The sequence below is a fragment of the Cajanus cajan genome, chromosome 5 (assembly GCF_000230855.2).
Source record: "Cajanus cajan strain Asha chromosome 5, NIPB_CcT2T_4, whole genome shotgun sequence".
NCBI classification, from domain to species: Eukaryota; Viridiplantae; Streptophyta; class Magnoliopsida; order Fabales; family Fabaceae; genus Cajanus; species Cajanus cajan.
Window position 1 is genome coordinate 56,909,288 of NC_138521.1, and position 25,822 is coordinate 56,935,109.

At 33.3% G+C, this 25,822-nt stretch overlaps 2 protein-coding genes across 5 annotated transcripts; both read right to left on the reverse strand.

Annotated features, from left to right (window-relative positions):
- Window positions 1-5,038: 5,038 nt before the first annotated feature.
- Window positions 5,039-9,807, reverse strand: LOC109800135 (MA3 DOMAIN-CONTAINING TRANSLATION REGULATORY FACTOR 1). The gene is made up of 4 exons (XM_020360847.3): window positions 9,548-9,807; window positions 8,907-9,154; window positions 7,325-7,419; window positions 5,039-7,116 (listed from the first exon to the last, which is right to left on the reverse strand). The coding sequence occupies exons 2-4, from the start codon at window positions 9,124-9,126 to the stop codon at window positions 5,323-5,325; spliced, it is 2,109 nt and encodes a 702-aa protein (XP_020216436.2). The 5' UTR covers window positions 9,127-9,154; window positions 9,548-9,807; the 3' UTR covers window positions 5,039-5,322.
- A 3,647-nt stretch (window positions 9,808-13,454) lies between these two features.
- On the reverse strand, window positions 13,455-19,592 carry LOC109799968 (protein STICHEL-like 2). 4 transcript variants are annotated; one of them, XR_002239917.3, is made up of 7 exons: window positions 19,172-19,589; window positions 16,977-18,603; window positions 16,672-16,891; window positions 16,335-16,520; window positions 15,990-16,208; window positions 14,588-15,280; window positions 13,455-13,691 (listed from the first exon to the last, which is right to left on the reverse strand). XR_002239917.3 is itself a non-coding variant. In XM_029271572.2 (6 exons), exons 1-6 carry the CDS (start codon window positions 19,279-19,281, stop codon window positions 14,784-14,786), a joined length of 2,850 nt encoding a protein of 949 aa, XP_029127405.1. In that variant the 5' UTR covers window positions 19,282-19,592; the 3' UTR covers window positions 14,370-14,783. The 4 variants fall into 4 exon arrangements, 3 of the variants coding, with proteins under 3 accessions (XP_029127405.1, XP_020216226.1, XP_020216227.1); XM_029271572.2 differs by lacking the exon at window positions 13,455-13,691 and having other exon boundaries at window positions 14,370-15,280; window positions 16,335-16,511; window positions 19,172-19,592; XM_020360637.3 differs by lacking the exon at window positions 13,455-13,691 and having other exon boundaries at window positions 14,370-15,280.
- Between the last annotated feature and the right edge of the window lie 6,230 nt (window positions 19,593-25,822).

The following is a 25,822-nucleotide window of genomic DNA, read 5'->3' on the forward strand; positions in this document are numbered from 1 at the left end:
ATAATTTCTCCCTTGCTCCGACTATTGCAGAGCTAGTACATGATCATTATTATAATAATTAAAAAAATTCACCATTCTCTTATTTTATTTTTTTAAAGAGGATTGATCACTTCATTCAACTTCGTCGTTATCCTATTTTAAAGAAGAAGGAACCTACAAACTGAGGGGAATTTTGGTCCTCTATATTTTCTTCCTTTTCAATTTAGTATCGTCTATTATATTTTTTAATGCCAAGACACTCTTTTCTATCTTTAATCCTGTGCGTCTTAAACGTAGATAATTTGCCAAACAAAAAAAATCAGTCTTTTTGTTTGTTTTTTAGGTTTAAAACAATTTATCCCTTTTTTTTTAATGAATTTATCCGTTTTATAATAGTTAATTATAGAAATAAATGAAATTTAAGTTATTATTTTTTATCTTTGATAAAATATTTATTATCTTATATATTTTTATTTTTAAGATAATAGTTTTCTAATTCTTTGTAGACAAATATTCTATTTTTATTTTATAGTTTTTTTGTGGAAATAATTATATTTTTTCTCCTTTTAAATAAAATATTTAAATATAAACTATTTCTCTTTTAATAATTTTTATAATATATTGTTATTATTATTATTTTAAAAGATACACATAATTACATTTATAATCAAATAATATTATTAGTCTCTCAATTATATTCATTTGCGAATTAAAAATTAAATATTAACTTTTCATAATGTTACGAGTTAGGAACATTATATAAGAATTGCACAATTTTTAATTTTGAAGCGAATTGTAAATGTTTTCTTTTTCATCAGTATATTACTCTCTCTCTCTCTCTTTTTCTGGTTTTTTTTTTTATTAGCATAGTTTATCAGGCTTTAACATGGTTCTAGTTCTAGCATCGATCACACAAATTTAGGCACACCACTAAGAAAATTTGACCATATGAAAAATTTGAGAAAACAATTTTCGGTGACATGTAAAATGACATTTGTAATTTTGATATTTAAAAGAAGGATTATTTTTTTTTGTATAAATATATTTTTTATTATATATTTTCTAATTTTTTAAAAACACATAATTATAAATATTTTATATGAAACTATTAATTGTAGTATGTTTTTAAACTTGGTATGAAAAAGTCATATTTGGAATGTAAAAACTATAATTATTGTTTATTTTTTTCATGTTCGAGATGTGAAAATCACAATTGTAATGTGAAATCAAACAAACTAAATGTTTGTTGGACGGATTTTTTTTATACATATTTTCACTTTGAGTCTGATTATTCTTGATTTTTTGATTTTTTATAAGCAATATCTGAACTAAAAGATGGCAAGAAGTTGATTGTAACACCAAGAATAACATTATTTTTTTATTTAAATATTTTTTCCTTTGCATTTAACAATTTGATATATTAGTTGGTTAAAATTATTGGTTTGATCTTGGAGATTTCTTCTCATCTTTATTTTTAGTTGATACAACTTTATTTTCAAACAAAAATAGACTAATCAAAGATTTAGACACATAAATACTCATGAACTTATCCCACAAGATTTTTTGTGTTGTCTCCTTTAATATGTTGCACTTAATTTTAGGATCATGAGGTAACTGAATTGTGCTCATAACCTTTTATTATTAACATTTAAGTTCATTCTCTCATTCATAGTAGTCCATTTTTCATTTTCAAAGCTTGACCAAAACTTCATTACACTAAAAGGTTTTGAATTGTATATTATCAAATCATAAAATGTATTTTTTCATCAAACAAGATCTCAATCTTTTGTGTGTTTTTGGGTGTAATTTTGATACCATTGTTGTAAAACCTCTATGCTCATAATAAAATTATTCATATACATAGGTTTATATTTCTTATAAAACTAAATTGTGATATATAATTCAAATGTTATCATCTTTCTAAAAAAAATCAATAAAATATTTAAATCTAAACAATATCATAATGACATGAAACATAACAAATTTTCAAGATAACTTCTCTCAAATTCAAATCAATCTACTTTACAAAACCAGTTCGATTATCTAATCTATTTTTATTAAGTAATGGGTTTGATTTTTAAAAAAAAGATCGATCCATATATGATTATAAAATAAATAATTATACTACATTGAATTGACCCAATTTAAAAAAATCTAATCCATATTTTTAAAAAATTGAATTGATTCACTTTATAAAATAAATGGTTAATCAATTCACTTTTATAAAATGGATCAGTTTGATTCAATTTGAATTTTTCAAAAAATCCAATATATAAACACCATAACTGTAAACTCTAAAAATTATCATAGCTTAATATGCCTCAAGTATCAAAGTGTTTGCATGTGAGAACTATCACGATAGAACTCTATTAACCCTTTATTCATCCAAAAATATTACTTCGCACTCACTCATCCAATCAAGTTATACTCATATACACTGTTCTAAAAGAACACAAAGTAGATAAATTACTTTAAATTTTATTTTTGACAAAACTTATATGAATTTTCATAAGTACTTTTGAAGTTATTGTTTAATTAAAGTTGAAATTTCATCTTAATAATTTACATAATAAGGATTTCATTAACCATCAATATTGAACTAACAAAGTGTGATATGGTTAGTAAATAAGTTTGTCCTTTAAGCACGTGGTTAGAAATTTGATTCTTGCATCATGTATAGGGAAAAAAAAAAGTTGTTAGGAGAGGTCAACCTCTTAAATAGATATTAAAGAAGTTTAATCCTTCTCTTGACTAAAGGATAGTTTTTTTTTTTTAAAATCAATATTGATTATTGAATCCAATCTTTATTGAAAAGGAAAAAAAAACAGTTAAAAAATGTCTAAATATGCTTTTATTTTAATCTCCAATTCCCTCTATTATTATTGGATATCATAATATACTACCTCGGGTTCTAATCATAAACAACACAGGACAAATCATTAACATTAACAAAAAATAATTAATATAATTACTTTTAATTATTTATCATAAATTTAAGTTTCGTTCCAAATATACTATTTACTTTAAGTGGTTGTTACATTTAATGTTAGTTGTAAGTGAATACGTAGTAAATAGAGTTAATAATAAATGAATGGTATAAAAGATATTTAACCTTAAGTAATTTTAAAAACTGATGATTTGTTGCTTATAAATAAGACCAAAGAAAAATTTAATTTGTTACTTATAATAAGGATTGGAGATAGTATTATTTGTATCTTTTTTCTTTTTCTTTCCTTCAAACTAAATTACCTTTATTTCCTTTCTATTAAATTAAACTACTACCTTTGTTCCTATAAAACAACACATAAATATTTAATTTACTAAGATTAAGAAAAGTAGTTAATTTAGTAGATAACAATAAATTCATTTTTTTTTAAACTACCCTTGTTGAACTTTTATTTCTCTTAATAAATATTCATGTATCTCTTTACCAATTAAAATGCACAGTCTATACTACTTATCTCATAATTAATACTATTATTTATCCTCATGACCAATTAAAATACATATATTTTAAAGAGTCTATAATTAATGCATTTCATCAAATTAAAAAATATATTTTAATTAGAGATATTTTAGTCTTAAAATAATTAATACATCAAATATTATAAATTAAATCTCATATAAAGAAATAAATAATTATTTTAAACTATATTTTATAAATAGGAAAAGAAGTAATAAATAAGAACACTTTCCATCCACACATTATTAGATTTCTTGCAAGATTTCCTTCGGCCGCGAAACCCCCCCGGCCGCGAACCCCTCCGACCGCGAAACCCGCCCGCGCGCGCGAACCCCTCTAGCCGCGAACCACTCTGCTCGCAACCCCTCTGCCCGCGAACCTCGTCCGCCGGTGACCCCTCAGCCTCCGCAACCCCTCCGCGCGCGAGTGAAGAGAGTGAGTGGAGCGTGAGTGAAGAATGAGACATTGAAAGACGTTGAGAGTGAAAGAGTGAAAAGTGAGACATTGAGACGTGCATAAAAGAAAAAAAAAAAAATAATAAACAAAACAAAACATGATGTCAAAAATTTATCATAAAGTGTAATGTGAGGTATCAAAAAGTGTAGTATGAATTGTAAAAAAAATAAGGATGCTTATAAGCAATTTTTATTGGAACAAAAATTGAAAATATTATATAAGTTACTTATGAATAACGTGGCACAGTAAGACTCATTTAAAATGGTTGAGAATTACTTATAAATAACTCTCTCTTGGCACAATAGTTATATGATTTGTTTTAACACCCAGAAAGTCAACCTGTTACTCTTATGTCTAATTATCACATGTAAAAATAATATTTAATTCACAGAAATCACACACGCACTTCCCACAAACACAAATTAGTCTTGATTGTTAGTTTTAAAGTATTGTGTAAAAAAGACCGATTTTCAAAAAAAAGAAAAAAACTTTTCCAATATATTTATTCCAAACAAAAATTAGTAAATTAGGTTATTTTATCAATTTTAACCATAATCAATAATATAAAATCACGTTCATCTATACTCAATTACATCAACACTTGTCTAAATACACACTTACCCGCAAAATACTTGCAAGTCACGCAATTATATCAACACTTGTCTAACTACACACTTACCCGCAAAATACAAGCAAGTCACGTATAGTATGAAAGTTTATTTTAGAAAAATTGTTTTTCAACTTTTAAACCAATCCCAAAAGTGCTGTTATTGAAGAGACAAACTTGAATAGCTTAAATATACCCTATACGTCTCGGTATAACAGCAGGTTAGAGTTATCTCAATATAACTGGAGATTTAGGTTTTTATTGGGTACACAGGGAGAGATTTAGATTTTTTTATATACATATTGAGAATAATAATAAATAATAAATACATTATTTTAATATAATTTGACTAAAATAATCTCCCTCTCTCAAATGCATTAATACTAATATAATTCATAGGAAACAAATTTGAAAAACAATTAATATTACATTAAAAACGGAAAACTTAATTTATTTGAATAAAATAATTCAAATATTAGGGAGTAAAAGAGAAAAAAGAAGGGAGAAACGGCGACGATGCCATAGCCGAAGAATTGAAAAAATGAAAAGCGAAAATCAATGCTGAAATACCTCGTTGATGCAACCAACATCATCCTAAAATGCTGTTAATGGAATAAGACCAACTTTATACAATGGCTGAGATAACATGAAACTCTGTCAGTGCTGAAATAAAAAGGATGACGAGAGAAGTACAAGGGTCCCGATTTATCCATTTATCCATATGCACTATTCAGTGGGAGCTAAAGGACACACGAGAGAGAAACAATAAGACACAAACGTCCTCAAAAAGCTGCTGGCAGGGTGGGGATAATTAGACTCAGACATCTGCCGCAGGCGAATCAAATGATGGTAGAAGCCAGCCCTTGGCCTGAGCATGCTCCACATAGAAGCTAAATTTCTCCTTTGCGTTTGGAATGTCCAGAGCCAGATCATCAAGACCATCCTTTATACGGGTGAAACCTTTAGTCATCTGATTAATGGTGATCAGGCCCTCACTGAAGCATTCCTGCAGTAGATCTAGCATCCGATCATTCTTTTTCTCCATGGCCATAATCAAAGCTTTCTTCACTACCTCATGGTTAAAGAAAGCCATTCCCAAGTCACGGATACACTGGCATGCTTCACTCACAACCCCACCACTTTCGTACTCCTCCAACAGCTTCATGATCTTGTCCTTAGCATCCTCCACAGCCCATCCAGTCCCTCCACCCCAGCATCTCAATAGCCTCTCCCCAGCATGACGAGCAGCAATGAGTGATCGAGCCATGCGCACGGTTTCGCTGCCACTGCATTTTGGTGGTAACCTGCTGCCAATTTCTTCCAAATTCAGCGGGGCCAATACATCATCAATAACAGCTCGAGCTAAAAACAGAGCAAGCTCTTTTGAAGCATCCAATATATCCAGTGCTGTATCTTCTGCATTTTCCAGAAGCATGACAAAACCGTTAACTATATCCTCCGTTGAGAAGATCTCTATATGAAGAGCAGATAGCAGTACAGATGCCATTTCCTTTTCTCTGTTCTTTCGGTCCATAGCAAGAGTTATTAGCTTCTTCAAAAATATTGGGTTGTATTCAGGTGCTCCAAGATCTTCAAGACTTCGAATCAGTTCAGGAATGTCATCAGAAAGAAAATATTCATGAATGATAGTTACAGCTTCCTTTTTGTACTTCCTCACTTTCTCATCTTCAACTTGGATTTCCCCATCTTCAGCTGCAGGTTTGGTAAGTGAAGCATCAAGCCATCCTTCAGATATTGCCTTGGGGACAAATGACTGAAACAAGGCTTTGGCTGATGGAATATCAAGAGCAAGATCATCTAGGGATTCTGCCAAACGAGAAAACCCTTTCACCATCTGGCTGGAACTAACAAGCCCTTCTTCTGCTGCTTCTTTTAATAACTTCAACATTAGAGGTTCTGCTGAACGAATCTCCATGGCAAGTATCAGAGCCCTCTTAACAACCTCATGATGGAAGAATGAAACCCCTAACTCACGTATACACCTACAGGCTTCCAATGTGTCACCACTATCCACATATTCTCTAAGTAAATCAGCTATCTTCTTCTTCACTTCCTCAACAGTTATGTGAGTGCTACCACCCCATCGCCTTTCCACAAGTTCTGCATGGTGTGGTGCAGAGAGATAACTCTTTTCAGCAGTCTGGATTACCTGAACTCCCTTTGAAGATTCTGGAAGAGCCTTCTTTGCCCTGGTAAGAAAAGCTGGAGGAAGAATATCATCAACAACAGCACGTGCCAAGAATAATGCAAGAATGTCAACTGCATCCAGTATATCCACAGCAAGATCATCAGCAGATTCAAGAAGCATAAAAAACCCGTCCCTAATCTGTGCAGGACTGATGACATCAGCATACAATGCTGAAAGCAGAACAGAAGCCATCTCTTTCTCCTTATCATGCCTGTCCATTGCCATGGACACAAGGCGTTTGATGAAGTATGGATAGTATTCACTTGAGCCAAGTTCTCTGAGGTCAGATGCTGCCAATTCGACATCCCCATTACTGAAATATTCTTCTATGATGGATACCACTGCTTTCTTGAATTCATCCAAGGGGTCAGTCACAGTAGATCCAACCAGCTGATAAGGTTCCTGTAAAAAGCAAGAGTGTGTAATAGTCACAAAAATAATAATAGAAAACATAAAGCAGGCAACAAATACAGTTTAAAAGAAATTAAATTAAAAGGAAAGAAAGAACTACAGTCTACTCTGCTATTACAAGCATTTATCAAGTTAGCAGCTAGTGTTACATGACAAATGTTGCCAAAAACTACCAACAAACCAGGGGAAGATAACTTACCTCACCGCTGTCATAATTTGGATCATTTCGGTCTATGTGAGAAATAATATCTGTATCAAGCAATTTTCCCCAGGTGCCTTTACCACCAGCACCATCTGCATCCCCAAGATAAAAAACATCAAATTCTCAAATGAAGACCATTATAAACCCAAAAGCAGATACCACCATTAGACATTGATATTTCAAGAGAAAGCTGCATAGCAAGGAAAGCTCAACATCACCAACTAGAATCTTAATCTTGAACCCAAAATAAAAAAAAACAAAAATCATCAGTCAGAACCACAAAAAATTTACTTGGTCATATCATGCAGACCTGTTTTAATTAGTTCATAAAAGTCAACATAGGTACTTTGCATGATATGCATACCAAACAGATTAATGAACACTTTTGGGAAAAGTTATTTCTGGGAAAATAATCTTTTATCTCCCTAAAAATGCTGGGTAAAAAGATTAATTTCCCAAAATAAGAATAATTCAAACATGTAAAACTATAGGCTGAATACATGGTTGAGTCCACATGCCAGTTCTGTTTAGAAGAAATGCTCGTAACACGCTATTTTGAACACATTATTTATTATCGGTTGAAATTTATTAGAAATCACAAAATTATATTAGCCTCACTCCTTGTTTAACAAGTTCCAACAAAATTCAATTTTCAACCAATAGTAGAAAGTATATTACAAGTGCGTCAGAAAGTGTATTGCTAGCACTTCTCTTAGATCAAAAAGCTTAATATAATGAAAATTAACAAAATATAAAATATAAAATAAAAAAAAAAACACAAGGGATATAAAAGATTATCAAAGTAAAATGCAATAGCCAGATTTAGTAACTTCTGAATGTAATTGCAATATATTTTTTTCATTGTTAAAAGCTAACAAAAATCCAATCTTGTGTTGCATTCATATATGCCTTGCAATCAATAAGAATGGCACCATGTAAGCAGGAAAAAATTTTGCTATAAGAAAATAGTTAACTAGGCACTTCACTTTTGAAATTAGTGCACAACCTTCCACCTTCAAAAATGATGGGAAGCCAGCCAACTCTCATAAATCACAGGCCCAGTTCCCAATCAATACCCTAATACTAGCAGCCATTTACCAATCACCATATATGATGCAATAATAATTAACCTCAATAGAGCTACCCTGGCTAGACAAAACTTCTATCTATATATTGGTTCTCATAGGTGAGGCTAAATCATGCCACGCAGATCATAACATTGTTAAATTCGACATTCTACCAACCTACAGTCATAATTCCAAAAATTTCATAGAGGACCAGCAAGCAAATATGCAATATTTGCAAAGAAAAAAGTAAACCATTAGCTTCATGCAACGAGCAACAGTTAAAAAATTACTCATCTCCCCAATTAGCTAAATCCAACAAAAATTTGAAGATCCAAAAACCGGTTGACCAATTGTCTGAGTACATATTAAACTTTCTTCTAAAACCATCTCAATAAACCAAACAGCCTAAGCATATCTATTTCATGTAACTGGCTCAACAGAGCATCACACAAGTGATACACATAGCATAGATAATCCATCCAGTATAAAACATATGAAGGACACCAACTCACCCTTCTTCACCCGTACATACTTTCCCGAGTGTGACCGACGCACATGCCGCACAGCTATCCCTGCGGTTTGTGCCTTACCACCAGCAGGGGCTTTTACATGATGGTCAGCAAGCAACGACGACGGAGACTTCGGCGATGAAGACAGATTCTCCGCATTTTGACTAGCAATTTTTAGCAACTCCCTCTGCCCATCGGTCAGAAACCCCTCACTCGAAGCCATTTACACAAAGCGCAAAAACAAGCCAAACCTACAGACACGTTCACCAGTCAAGTCCACTACTTCGTCAATAACAGCGTAACTCAAAATACAATGCTATATTAAGCGCGCTACAGTTCAAAACCACTGCAATTTCCCCCAGCGAATTAAAAACACTCTCAAACACAAACGAAACCAATGCACATAGCCAAATACGAAATATGCTTTGACTCTAATAATAGCAGATAGAAAAACATTATGAAAAACTACATCTCTAAGGCTCAAGCATTTTCAGCTTTGCCACGCGTCACTTAACACTGTAAGCACAAAACACAGCGCCTCGTTTTACTTCCAAGTCCAAACATAACAGTAACAGCATGCCAATAAATCACATCGCCAAATAAAATGGAAAGAAAAACGCAAAAGAGAGGTGAAGAATACGAACCGGTGACTACAAAATGCAAATCAGAATCGGATTCCTCTGTGCTTGGCCCGGATCTCGAGCCAAGACAGGAGAAGCAAGCGGATTGTATGAATCGAAGCGAGGGACGGTGTCGCGTAGAAGATCGGGAGAGGAAGGAAGTTGGGAAGTAAAACCCTAAACGAGGAGGCGGCGTTGTGCGTTCAATCGGAGTGAGTGTGAGGAAGTGAATCGGTGGAAAGTGAGAGGCGAGAGAGAAGAGAAATGGATGAGAACGAAAAAGATTGGCTGCCAAAAGAGAATGTTTATATAGGGAGGCTACGGTTACCTGTACACGTCACCAATGGGCGAGGTTTTTGGGTTTGGGCCTATAATTCTATTCAACTATTCCCTCTGTTAAAAAAATAAAATAAAATCTCACGTATATTTTAAAAAAAAAAAAAAATAGTTCTTGGCTTTAAATTTTAGATAAATGAAATGGAGTTGAAATTTGTTTATATTAAAAATAGATATATATTTATTTAATATTTATGTAATAATAAAAGAAAGTAAGTATTGTTGTTCCTTTTCTTTACACGTGGCCTTGGCGCGAGAGGCTAATCCCAATCTTAATCATGTGCCACCCATGCCCTCGTTGTTGTGCTCTGATTATGAACCCTAAACCTATGCTTACCTAGTGCCTTCCCTAGGATCCTCGCCGTTGTCCGGGAACATCTACTGTTACGTATTTTTGTTTTCACAAGGAGTCGTGTTCTACTGGTATACGCGTATATACATACGTACATCCCCATTTTCTAAGGAATCATGTGAATGACAATGCATAATGATATTATATACTATTTAAGTATATTGTTAGAAGTTTAATCAATTAGTTGTATATAAAAAATAATATCTAGTCAGTAAAAATTATATATGAATATAAATTAATTTTAAATTATTAATTTTATATATATATATATATATATATATATATATATTTTTTTTGTTATAGTAAAATTATGTTTGATATTAAAATATAATTATATGAATGACAGTTAGAACTAAAAAGAATCTTTATTATTATAAATAAATAAAAAAACTACAAAAAAGCATTATCAATAAATTTATCTCTACGTATTAAATTTTATTATTTTTACTCTTTTATTTGAATGTGTTACAATTTTATACGCTTATTTATATTATAATTCAAGCAACACAAATCTTCCATCATAAATGATTAATATTAATTTGATGGATGAATTATAATTATTTATTAAATGCAAAAATCATTTCGAGTCACACTTTTGTATTTTTTATATATATATATATCAAATTATTTTGATGAGTAAAAGAACAAAAGACTTGGAGCATAAAAGGCTTAAGTATTTTTTTTAAATGCAGGATCACTTTCTGTTAAAAACACATTTTAGTTGGCTAAAGGCTTTCATCATCTCACGTTCATATGATAATTTTAAAAAATACTTTTAGTCCCTCAAATTTAAAATAAATTTATTTTTAGTCTCTAAAATTAAAAATTAAATTTTTTAATTTTTATAATTTCAAAAAAAAATTGTTTTAATCTTTATATTGATATTTTGTTAGAAAATTTGTCAAATATTATTATATATTCCTACTAATAAAAATATCACATTAAACTCATTTAATACTGTATATTTATGAGTTAAAAAACTTAAAATAATTTTTTTAAAAATTATAAGATTAAAAGTAAGAATTTTAAATTTGAGAAATTAAAAATAAACTTATTTTAATTTTGAGAAAGTAAAAACATTAAAAAATACAATTGAACCAAGTATATTGGAACTATGTTCCTGGATTCAACAGGCAAGTTTGGAATTTTCAAACTTGGTTGCGTGGCCTGTTTGACGAACCAAGTCCGTTATTCTTTTAACATAGTGAAGTCGTGCATTTACCCTTAAGGCATTATTGATGTTTTAAGTCTCCAAGTTTTAACAAACTCATTTCATTTCATGATTTGGGGTGAAATATTTTGAGTCTCGCAGTTCTAGCTAACTCGTTTCATTTCATGAAATACAATTGAAAATGTTCAATAACTATATCGAACAAAACTATTGATTCACCTAATTGAATTAGACTAAAAAAAAGTTAACTATTTTAAATGAAAATTTAACTAAACTAAACTATATTTTAGTTCAATTTTATACAATTAAGCTATTGTAATAATTAATTTTTTTATCATAATATTAAAAAAAAATCTAACTATTTTATCAGAAACTAGTCTCTCTTAAAACTTCGATTGTATTAAAATTATCTCTCTCAACGTTATTTTTTTTAATCAAATTCAAAATTCGTACTCAAAATCTTGATATTTGAAAACTAATTACAACATGAGTCAGAACACGAATATTTATTTATAATAATTAGTTTAGTGCCCTATGATGATTAAACTACACTTTTTTTTTAAGGACGACGGAGACAAGGAATGAAGACGAGAAAGACATCCACAGAGGAAGAAGAGAGTGAAAACAATTTAAAAAGTGAAAAAAATAACGAGGATCGATTTCTATTAAGGATTCTACAATTGAATAAATAATAAATAATCTTCTACAATGGTTATTAAACAACTGATATATAATCCTTAATATACACCGATTGTTATGTCAACAATCGTAGAATGACTAAATTCACATCCATTGTTGTATAACCCACATAATAGAATTCACGAAATCTAAAAAATGTCCCGTCTTCTACTTTGTTGGGTGCGACATTATGGGACACTACCGACGTAGATATGACAACGTGGAACACTTTTTTCACTAATGATTTTTTAGTCCACTCTTTCAAAATGACTTAAGAAATAAATATGAATTTATACCGTATATAGGGCGTAAAAAATTGTGTGACAGGTGATTTTTCCGCTATACTTATAACTTAAAACATTTTTTTTAGTCAAAGTATGAAATATTCATCACCAAAAGTCCATGACTAATCTCTAGAACACACAAGATGAATTTTCTCCTCTCAATATAATTTATTTCAAGATTCAAACTCTAAACAACTTAGATTAAGAAAAATAAATTACTACCACTTGATGACAAATCTCCAAAGCATACAAAAGATGAATTTTCTCCTCTCAATATAATTTATTTTATATTTAAAGTTAAGATTCAAACTCTGAACTTGATTAAGAAAAACAAATCACTACCACTTGTATCATTCAGTGTTAATCCTAAAAAAATTGAACTTCAACCAAACTCAGTGAATAAACTCGAGTAATCAGTATTACTTTATTACATTTTAATTAAAATGACAATCTCTAGCACTGTCAGCGAGTTAATTGTGGATACCCAGATAATGACACAATAATAGGGGTATTATTTCGATGCTTTGTGGCTAGTGATATCTCTCCCTATGTTGATTAGCATTCAACCAAACTTCTTGACATTCATTAATGCGTTAATTACGTTAGCCTGATACCAATGGATGTGTAAATAATGCCTTTTTTTCTTGTATTTACAATTTATTCCTGGAATAGGAACTTTGGGGTGCTTGTGCATGTTGTAAAATCGTAAGGAACACGTAATAGTTTTGCTGAATCAGAAACTAGGCTATGTTGCATTAGCTTGAATAAGCATCCCAAGAAAAATCTAATATGCTTGTTTTGCCAATATTTAATATATGTACTCGCAAAATTGTGCTGTAACTTGTTAGTATGCAACTCAAACCAGTTCTGCTCAGCCAAAGCATCAATGTATGATGTTCTATATGTCTTGAGCTACTTGGCCTTGGTGCAGGGAAGCGCGCACCCTTTAACATGCTACTTTTGTTAGGCTCTACCTCCAACAATACTCGACAAAAGAGAACACATAGTCACAACATTACTGTTTCTTCCAAATAAAGAAAAGTCCCAGCCAATTGCCATATTCTTTTAAAAAAGTTCAACCAAAAAAAATGTCCAGCATCCACAACAATATACAAATTAAATAAATAATTTATCAATATCATTTTTGTAAGCACACAGTGGTATAAAAAACATGTAAGATACAATTAGAAAACAATATATCACATGAAACAAGCCACCACTATTATGTACTAAAGCAGATTCCACTTGATTGTCAAAGCAAACCACAAGCTTCACAAGGAAACGATTCTGCTTACAGTTCCTCATATGCTTTCCTTCCTCGGTTCTTCGCTTTGTTTGAGCTAGAAACTGAATAGAAAGCCATGTTAAACAAGTATTCTAAAGGCGCTAATAGTTAAAAAATAGTGTAAGAAGACTAAACCAAGATAGTAAGGAAAGAATTCCAAATTTGATAATGTCAGAAAATGATTATAATACAACAACACAGTTTTGCATGATCATGAGTTCACTAAGAGGATGATTGACCACAATTTACAGTAGGCCATCATCCTCCCTAGTAGCCAATAATTCTAACTCCCTGCAAAAGATGTGCATGAAGCACCTTCATTAAACATCAGTTCAAGGACGCTAGGGGTATACTTGGTACACATCCAAATTTTATTGAATTGAAAAGGTAATAGAAATTCGGAGTTATTATTCATTCTCCAATACTTAGCTTGCTTTGGAATGAAATCTATTCTTTTCAAATTCAAATTTGTCTTTGACGTTTAGTACATGGATTAATATGAAATGTACTATAGTATTAATTTCCATACTGTGTGGAATGACCAGACCCACCCATTCCCATCTCATTAAGGAATGGCAAATCCTATGTCTAGAATCAAGTTTTGAAATGAAATGTAAATTCCATGAATTTTTTAAACAAACAAATGAATGCTCATTCTCATGGAAAAGTGGCATGATTCTAGCATGCCAAACATACTCAAATCATAATCCAAGGAGAGCCCTGGAGGTTAGCTCATCAGATGAACACAATATACTGATGGGTTTTCAATACTTGAATTCAGTCTCCATGTTGAATGTAGATTTCAGCTGATTACATCCAATTATCATAGGTATACAATTGCATTGTCAAAAAAATATAGAAAGGAAACAGTGGCTCTGGCCCTATTAAATTAACATAACTCCACAATATAATTTAAAGTCAAAAACAAAGATAATGCTTGCGATGAAAAGCAACCTACTGCTCCTCAGCAGATATGGTGCAGTTGTTAGAGCTGTGGGAAATCACACAAGGTTCCTGGTCATATCTACAAGTCACAGAACATTTGAACTTGGAGATAGGTAAAACAAAATCCTTCTGTTGTGGTGCATATGAAGAACACCACCTTCTATGAAGCCAGCGGGTTCAAGGAAATCAAGGGTTGATGAAGCTTGATGTTAATCACGCCCCTCTTCCTTGAGAGAATCAACTCTAGAACAAGAAATTTTTGGAGGCTCTTGACCTGACCTATTGAAAAACATTTTCCCCGAGCTTAGCAAATTCCCTTCACTACATCTCAATGTTGTCACAGCTTGCATCCTATGGTATGACTCAAGTGGTGGCACTCGAGATGCACAATCAGAGCAACAAGTTAGACTTTGATCCTTCATCATGAGCTTTTGAGAGGTATAATCAGCATTATCTGATTCGCATCCTAGTTCATTAGATGATAAAGATTTCCAGCGGATTCTACGAGAACAACTGAAGAAATTGATGGACGACCTCTTCAATTTAGCATACTTAGAGTCCGAAGTATTAGAAGGTACATAATTAATTCTAAGCTCGAGGTTACAACCCAAAATGAACTGCAGGGAGCTTGCAATAAGCTTCCATGACTTCTCAGCCCTACTTACATAGCCACGACGGTGGAACTCCAACTCAGCAACCGCACGGCCTGAAAATTGGAGTATTTTCTATTCAATTAATTGGTACATAGTACTCGCACTGTATTAGAGAAGATACATCTCATAAATATAAAAGTATAATTTTTCTTCTCAAAAATCATGAGTAGAATTATGATGACAAAAGAGTATAATATGTCAAACTAGAGAAAAGAGGAGTGCAATATGTGTAATTTACATAAAATACTGGGTCATGATTATCAAAAAGCAGCCAGATTGAATCTCCATTATACTCATGCTTTCATAAATATTATTGCTGGAAAACTATCTGTAATATTGTAAACTGATATTGGAAATTTTCATACTCCCAGGATACCTGCAGCTCCTTCGAGAGAAATCAACTTAAACAATAAGAAGAAAAGTTCTAAACAAAAAATTTTTAGTAAAAAAGGAATGTTACCAACACATTTTTGATAACCTCTTTTTAATATTTATTATGGTAAGAATTTCCATCTAGTTCCCACTAAATAAAATTGTGCAGCTCTCTAGTAGTGGGACCTACATGGGATTTAACCCAATAAAAATATTGAAAAAAAAAGTGTCAAAGATTATTGCAAGCATTTCTTTCAACAAAACACCAACACAAGGAACTGACCATAACAGTGGGAAAAGATTATAGTACATAATGATGCCAGTAAATGTTGATGAATGCAAATTTAGTCCATGTACAAAAAAGAAAGTGTAATAAAGAACAATTTGTACCTTGATTAATACAAATTGAAGACAACTTCCCCTGTTTCCTGAGAAAAGTTTTAAGCCTGCTAGATTGACACATCTCAGTAGCTTTATACCATATAGAATCCAATGTTCCTTTGTGATCCTCATGTACTCCTAATATATATGACTTGTCATCACATTGACCTGTCGTAGCAAGATGCTCCAAGCTGTCCCCTTTAGGGGATGTACTGTAGCTATCACCATCTGTATGCATTTATGGACAGGCTTAGAATGGTTCAACCTGATCAAACCCACACCAATTCCGCCAGCTCCACCCCACAGACCCTAAGGATGATGGGGAATAAAAAAATAACATGAGAAAAAAAAAACCTCTATTTGATGCAGCTCGTGTACACAACTTTGTATTGTTTGTATCCTCAGATGAATATTCTACGGAGCTTAACTGTAGAAGAGCTGCAGTGAACCATGTTGTTTGATTCTTGGAAATTCTCAACTGCTTCTCTGTTTCAGACAGTATTCTTAATGCATGACTTAGTTTCTGTAGGTCTGCTTCCGCTATGGCAGATACAATAACCAAGTCAGACAACAGAAAGCAGCATGGCACTTGCAAGGTGAAACATAAGTATGGACAGCAAACAAAATAACAAGGCCAAAATATTAGGTTAAAGCTAAAATGGATATATTATATTAATTTTAAAGCACTTACAGGTATATCTATTACAAAATTTTCTTCTGATTTCAGAACCACCAAGTTCAGATTTCCCTGCAAGAATGTCCATAATAAGATTTGCCAACTGTGATATAAGTTGTACAGGATCTATCCTTGTACTGACAAGTTCCCTGGCTCTTATAACTGTATTTGAAGTGTCAGATGATAAAGCCAGGTCAAGCAAATCAAGCAATTCATCATCAGAAATGACCCCCATCTGCAGAATAACAAATCAACTAAATGCTATAAAAAATGAAGACAATATCAAGGACATATTTTTAAGAACAAAGCATAACACTTACAAGCTCGTGGACTAAGGAAATAGTAATTTTTTTACCAAGCAAACTCAGTTGATCAAGCATAGTTTCAGCATCCCTAAGAGAACCACAGGATCTAGCAGCAATAAAGTCCAAAGCAACTTGTTCAGATTCAAGGCCTTCTTCAACACAAATTTTTTCCAATCTTCTTGCAATGTCAGCATCTTTAATCTTTGCAAAGTGATACCTCTGGGCTCTGGAAACTGCACTCCGAGGAAGCTTATCCAGATCAGGTGTGATCATCAAAAAAACCACATGTTGAGAAACATTCTCGAGGCTATTCAAAAGACAAGCCCATGTTTCCCCATGCAATAACTGACACTCATCAACAATGAACACCTTAAAACGTGAGGAAACCGGTGGAATGCATGCATGCTTAACAAGAGATTTAACCTTGTCTGCCCGATTGATTCTCAAAGAATCCACTTCCTTAACATTTTTACTTCTTCCAGAAAAGAACAAAACACATTCTCTACACAGATCACAAGGCTTTTGCTCCAAAGGAGAGAGGCAATTCAGTGCAGCAGCAAATATCCTAGAAGCAGAGGTCTTGCCTGTGCCGCGTGGTCCATGGAAGAGATAAAATGATGATATCCTTCCTCTAGAGATAGCACCCAAAAGAGACTTTCCTATCACATTTTGTCCAACCAAATCACTGAAAGATTTTGGCTTGAATTTCATAGATAAACTTCTAGGAGTTTCCAAAGTTGGACTAGTTTCGCCGCCAATATGTCTCATGTTTCTATGTCCACTTAGATCTGTCTCATTAACACGATGCAATATCAAGGGAAGGTCTTCTATTTCAGAATAATGATTTGATTCTCTAAACCTTGGTGACTTTAACCAACAACTCCTTAATCCACATCCAAGGGAATTATCTAAAACATCAACATCTTGAGTGTTAAGTTCTGAGGCGCTACGAGTTGAAAAAGCATCACGAACAGAAAGGCATTGTTGACTTCCTACATGGCTTAAAATATCACCCATCACTTCAGATGGTCTCACTTGATTCTTACGTAGTGATTTTCTTGCTGACTTAGAGTGATCTACCCTTAATGCAGTTGAATAATAGCATGACTCCCCATCCTTCAAATGATCACAAGGAGGCATGATGGAAACCAAATCCAATCCTCTACCTTCATGGTTGCTACAAAAGCTTTCTTTTGGTGATTTACCTTGCTCCTTAGCATCAGCGTAAACTAATCCATCATCTTGGTGACTTTCCTGAAATGAGATCCCAATCCCACAGTAGTTCATCTTAGAGTTCAACGTGTCCATTTCAAACTCAGCAGTGTCCTGCTCTTTTTTATCCTTAAAATCTAAACTATTTGATGAAGAAAGACCATTATCATCACAATCACCAGCACAAGAAGCATTCAGAAACCTCAAACTCAGAGAAACCCCGTTGCTAGAACCATTCTCCCAATCTCCATCATCAATCAAAGGAGAGAGTGTGCTAATACCATTAGTTGATGGATCCCTCAATGACCTTAGTCTCCTCAGTGCCACGAGAGTTTTGGAAATAGGAATGTCAACAGAATGCCTCCTACCATCCATCACTGCCTCACTCTTGCATAACCAGAACCCACGTGAAACAACAGTGCAAACCAACCTAGAAGAGAAACAACAGCCAAAGGACAAATTATAAAAGAAAACAGTTGGCACAAAAAAGAGGAAACAAGGAATAAAATGAAAAACAACCCAATAAAGTAATAAACCACATTATTCCAGAAGATAAGCACAAAATCTCTAGGGGGTCATACTCAACCAAAAGCAAAGTTTAACGAAATAAATAGCACCAATGTTGTTTAAATGTCGATAAAAGCTAACTCGTTTCCAACTGAGTTTTGCAGGACAGTTCTAGCGGGAAATGAGCATCATAAACTGAACAAAAGCAAAGGAAAAAAAAAATACCTTTCATCAGACAAGAACCAAAAGCAACCCCATTAAGGCTTTGAGGTTGGTTGGTTCTTATCTCAACAACAAAATGTACTGTTTCCATTCCGTCAGTATTAGAAAGAAAAAGGACAGGTAAGAAGAAGAGAATCTTCAGTTCAAATTTTAATATTTAATAAACCAAAAAAAAAAATATCTATAGAAGATACTACGATAGATTGACATTAGACACACAATGCGAAACGACAAAGCTGAGAAGACCAAAAGAGAAAAAGAAAAGGAACCTGAGCAAATGAAAACAAGGAAAATCAAAGAAAAATCCCTTGAATGGTGCGGCGTGGAAAAGGGGTTGCTGAAATAATGGCCCTGATGGGGTGATATAATAAACCAACATTGAAGAAGAGAAAGAAGTAGAGGGTAACAGTGGCAAAGTGGTAAAAAACAATGAATGTGAGGGGGTGTTAGGGAGAGCATGGTGATGAGTGAACAAGTGTCAAGTGTGTGGTTCTGACGAGTGAACAGAGAGAGGATTAAAGAGGGAACTTTGGGGTTTCAGAAGCTTGTTTTGTTCCCTTTATGGCAGAGGCAGGTGGTGTGGCAGTGCAATGAGGGGAGTGATCAGTGTTTTGCAGAAAAACGTGGGCATAGGGTGTTTTGTTTTATAATTTAAGTTGAAACAGTTCGGTTAATTTAGTTGAAAGAGAAAAACTGTAACTGTGTTTTCGATATTTCACTTTTAGGAATCTTGTTCCTATTTGTACCAAAAAGGTGGCTTTAGCAAACAGAGTTTACCGAAAACTATGGAGCTAGTAGATTCTCGACAAAATTATACGGACACACAAATAAAAGGGAAACGAAATATCTATCTATGGATTTATCAAAATATATATATAAAACGAATTTTATGGTGGCACGGAGTTTTATTGTTGAATGATTTAAAAGAATGTAGGATGGAATGATATATGAAATGAACTTTATCATTTAAAATTTTTACTATTTAAATTGAAAAAATATTTTAATCAAAAGTAAACATATTCTATCTACCACTAATCCTAATTTGAGATCGCTACAATTTAACTAATAGTATTCCACTTAAAATATGTTTTTAGTTTGTTAAGTTTGAGCAACTGTGATTTGGAGGGACATGTTCGAACAAAATAACTTTTAGTAAAAGGTACGTGATTTATATATATATATATATATATATATATATATATATATATATATATATATATATATATATTTATGAACCTTTTATTTTAAATAATTAATGTATTTTTCTATTAAAATGAGTGATATTGTTCCATGGTTGAAGGAGGTGATACATCAGCATGGTCACTTGTGTTCAACAGGTAGATATTCTCCTTCCTCGGATTATGGCTCTCCTTCAAGGGTTCCGAATCTGATGGAAGTTGGAACCAATGATCTAAGAACGTAGTATGCCACTCAAATCTAAACATAAAAAATACTGTTATTTATTAGACTTAAAAGTCTTAAATCTACATTTTTAGTTAAACTTTAAAAAGATTAATTAAGAAAATTGAATTTAATCTTTTTAGTAAATAAGTCATTCACAAATCTTAAATAAGGTCATAATACAAACCCTTCATTTCACCCCTCCTAACAAAATGCTTTGAAATTATAGAAAAGTTATATAAGGGTTTCAATTGTGAAACTCAAGGATATGTTTTAATTACTCTTGATGCCCTAACAAATTTATGACTCTGAACAAGTTATGAAGAAATTTAATCTCAGTTTGAAAGATAAAAGATGTGTTTCACTAAATTCTTTTCATTCATTTATAAAATAATTTAACTAAAATAATTTATTTGGTACGAAAAATCATTTTAAAAACTCATTATTTATTTTCATAAGTTATTCAGAGAAATTTATACTTTATAAGTTGTTAAATTTTTTTATCTTCGATAATTTCCTTAAGTCTTCCATTACTCTTTTTAATTTAAAAATCATTACATTTACATTTTTTATTATCATTATTAAATAAGTAAGTATATTAAATTAGTTAATATTATTAAATAGTTTTAATTCATTGGTTAGTGTATAAGTATTGCATTGATTTTACCTTCACACCAAAAGTAAACTTGATAATAGAAAGATCAAATTGTTTTAATTTTATTTTACCATGATATTAATAAAATTATTTATTAATTTCGCCATTTCATAAAAAATAGCGTTTCTTAAAATCTAAACTATATTAAAATTATCCATCTTAATATTCTTTTTATTAAATTCAGACTCGAAATTGAGAGTTTAAATTTTGAAAGAAGAATGAGTTAAAGTCACAAACGTCGGTAATTGTTCTTATGACCACACTTTTGGTTACATGTCTCGTGAAGAGTATTTGAGGGCAAATCACGGATAGCAGTCCTCGGCACCTCTTCTTACAGTAAAAATCTGTCTCCTCGCGTCTGCTACAGTGCTACCTGCACACATTGAATTTTTTACAGAAATATTATTTTTTTTAAAAAAATTACTTAATTAATCACTGTGCAGCTTTATTTACATGGATAGAACCATTTACTGTTTAAGCTCAGAATTTGGTTCCCGGGGAACCGAATTCTGAGCATCAATATGTATTTTTTTTTTTTTTCAACTCAGAATTCGGTTTCCGGGGAACTGAATTCTGAGTTGCTTTTATATTTTTTTTTTTTGTGTTTGCAGGGGAGATGTGGGCTGACGTTGGAAGCGGAACGGCCCGTTCCGAAATCAAAACGGGCCGTTCTGCTTAAAGAAATAGAGTGGCATTTGTTAACGTGAAACGGGCCAAGAACGGACCTTTCCGACGTTAAGAATTAACGTTGAAATAGATGTTGGAAGCAGCCCGTTTTAAACAAATTGTTGTGGTAATTTTTTTAACGTGGAACGGGCCGTTTTTGTTTTAGAACTGCCCGTTCCAAAATAGAAATTTACACATTTTTTTTTTCTCCTGGAACGGGCCGTTCCAGGAGCTGTTTTTACAAAGTTTTTTTGATTTGGAACGGGCCGATCTGGTTTTGGAACGGCCCGTTCTAGGTAAACAGTAAAAACTTGCGTTTTTCTATAAATAGACCCTCTCCCCTTCATTTTTTTCACACGATTTCAGATTAGCTTATCTCCTTTATTCCTTCCGTGTACCCCTTTTGAATCAGTTTCTTAGAATCACGTTAATTTCCTTTAAACCTTTCATAAAATGGCTTCTTCAATCTACGTTATTGTTCATTCTGATGGTTCCATTAACCAATGTCCGAATGAAGGAATCACCTTCTCTTCTCCATCTGCAAAATTAGTTCGTATCAACAGAGGAATTACTCTAGAAAGGCTTCAAAGAGTCATCCACATAAAGCTACATCGACAAGATTCTGAGAGGGTGGCTAGCATACATTTTTGGTACCCTATTAGACTTGGCCCAAGGGTTAGTAACTATACCTGTGTTGAGTTGACGGATGATGAAGACGTTGAGGCAGTTTTCAATGTTCACGATTCTAATCAACTTCAATCAGGTATTGAATTATATGCTACATTTACTACAGTTGAATCACATGCACCACAAGTTTCACCTTCACGTTCACCTTACGAAGTTTATCAAAGTTACCAGTACACTAACCCATCTGGCCCTTCTTATGATATCCCCTCCAACTACAACATTGAGTCATACACACAGCTTTTAAGTGGTCCAATCATGGACCTTAATCAAATACCTTCTCAGCCATTTGAGCAACCTAGACCTTCTGCTTCTCAACCCAATGTTGAAACCAACATTGAAGATGATGTTGTTGTTGGTCTCCCAACAGAAAATGTCTTTGATCCTTTTAGCGAGGACGAAGACGAAATTCTCTCTGCACATGAACATGATGATGAAGAAACCCTCCCAATTCCAAATAATCCACCACTACAACCACAACCAGTAGCCATATACAACCCACCTCCACACTTTTTAGAGTTTCCCAATGAAATCCAACAAGACAGTGAGTATAGCCATTTGTTGGAGCGTGATATGGTTGTGTATCCACCTGGAACACTATTTGTTGGCCAACGCTTCCAAACAAAAGAACAAATGCAGGATGCCATAAATAGACTTCACATTGTCAACCATTGCACTTACAAGGTTAAAAACTCAAGCAGTAGTAGGCTTGTTATGGAATGCGTTCACCACGACTGTGCCTGGAGATGTCGTGGTATATTGCGAACCAGGGAACAACATTGGGAAATCATGATCCTTGAGGGCCCCCACACATGTGTTTCCCCACTTATCTCCCAAGATCATAATAAATTGGGATCACAAATGATTGCTCAAAGCATTGGTGAAATTATTGAGGTTGATCCATCGGCATCCATTTCAACCATCGTAGCCCACATCAAGTCCACCATGGGTTATACAATTAGTTACAGAAAGGGATGGTTGGCCAAGCAACATGCCATTGAGAATATCTTTGGAAACTGGGAGGAGTCGTACAACAAATTACCAGGTATGTTGCAAGCAATGCAAATGTATGTTCCAGGTTTTATTTGGAAATTAAATACGCAACCGGCTTACCAAGGTGAATTATTGGACGAGGGGAGTGTTATCTTCAAAAGGTTATTTTGGATCTTTAAACCATGCATTGATGGTTTTGCCTTCTGCAAACCAATTGTACAAGTGGATGGTATATTTTTATATGGGAGATATAAAGGTACACTATTGGTCGCAGTTGCGCAAGATGGTCGCAACAACATAATTCCTATTGCATTTGCTGTTGTTGAAGGTGAAACTAGCGATGCATGGTTTTTTTTTCTGAAGAACTTGAGGCGGTATGTAACACCGCAAGATGGGTTGTGCCTTATTTCTGATCGTCATGAAGCTATTCGAAGTGCATACTCAAGAAATGGAAGTGGCTGGACGGAAAACAATTCTGTTCATGTCTATTGTATTCGACATATTGCACAAAATTTCATGCGACGGTTCAAAAATGCAGCACTAAAGAAGGATGTCGTCAATATGGGTAAGTTTATCATTACTTTTTTTAAAGCATTTGATTATTACTTTTAATTATTTAATAATTTTATTATTTTGCAGACTACGGGATGACTGAACCTAGATTCTTTTACTATTACAACATAGTAAGAGATACAAATGTTGAAGCAGCTCAATGGTTAGACAACATTCCTAGGGAAAAATGGACACTAGCATGGGACAATGGACGACGTTGGGGACACATGACAACAAACCTAGCTGAGTCAATTAATTTCGTATTGAAGAAAACACGAAATTTGCCAATTTGTTCCATGGTAATGGCCACATACACTCGTTGCAACAAGTTTTTCGTTCAAAGAGGTACAGAAGTGAGCGCAATGATTAATGCAGGACATGTCTACTCGAAAATTGCAAATAAAACTATTCAAGATGCACAGTCTAAGGCAAATACTCATAGAGTTATCAGCTTTGACAGATCAAGCAGTAGATTTCTAGTGGAAGAAACGCAACATTCGAGAGAAGTTCGACCAGCTGGGAGATTTGCGGTAAGGCTTGATGAATTGTGGTGTGATTGTGGCAAGTTCCAAAAAGTTCATATCCCTTGCTCACATGTGCTTGCTTCATGCTTACATGCACATCATGACTATGAAAGGTACATATCTCCCATATATACCTTACAACAAATTGCAAAGGTATACGAAGGACAGTTTGGAGAGCTTCGACATGAAGATTATTGGCCTACTTACACTGGTCCAACTTTGTGGCCAAATCCAGAACTGAAGAGAACTTCAAAGGGTCGACCAAAGTCTACCAGGATTAGAACAGAGATGGATATTAGAGAACAACATACTCATGTCAAAAATTGTTCTTATTGTCACACTCCTGGTCACACTAGGAAGACATGTCCGAATATTAGTCATGGATGTAGTTCCCGCCACCAATGATCATTATTGTTGTAATCAGTTGTAATAAATTTATTTAGTTATGTAATATTAAAGTTAATTACTTTGTGTTAGTATCGGATAGTACGTTGTGTTTGTGTTAAAATCGTATATTGTGTTGAAATCGTATATTGTGTTGAAATCGTATATTATGTTCGCTACAATACTTATAATTATAATAGTTTATAACCTTCTTAGTCTAGATCGCATGTAAAAATGCATAATATTAAAATTCATATTACATTGATAAAGACACATAGTACATTAGAATAAAAAAAACAATAACATTAACATAGAGTGATTTATATACATTTTTCAATCTCCGTAATGGTGTCCAGTTCCACAACGAGGGCGACGTCTATTACGGCCTGGATTACGCCGTGGAGGTTGTTGGTCAGAAGGATTTGCTTCATCATCAACCACCGGATGTTGAAATGGACGGTAAAGAGATTGCATGTATGATTGTGCTGAAGATGGAGTTCTAAAATCTACTCCAAATAAATTTGTAAAAAAATCCTCTGAAGTTGTTGCAAATGAATGTCGTCTGTCAATTATGTTTTGTTCAGGAGTGACGTACTGAGGATTTGATACATGTTGACCAGTCTCTTCATGCGATCGCATGGAAGTTCGACCAGTCTCAAATGTTGTGGAAGTCCTTCGTTGTTGATGGGTCCTTGGATCTTGTAGTAATCGTGGCACAGATAAAAAAATAGATGGAATTGGCCATGTACCATTCCATGTATTCTCGTGTGTGAAACAGTGGGCCTTGCATTGGATGACCCATCAATGTGTGCTCACGTCTATTGTTCCATATGTCGATCCACTGAGCATGTCTTGTAACCCAATTTTCATCTTGTCTTCCCCTCATGTCAATGTTGTGCAGGTTATCCAAATTATTCGGTGGAGAAGGGACATCTTGGAAGAGACGAAATTGCAATTTCACTCTATCAGATTGGTGCCATTCAACAATTCAAAACAAATAATGGATGTGCATGATGTCCATAGCAGAGCATCTCTATATGCTTGCATCGATATTGTTGTTT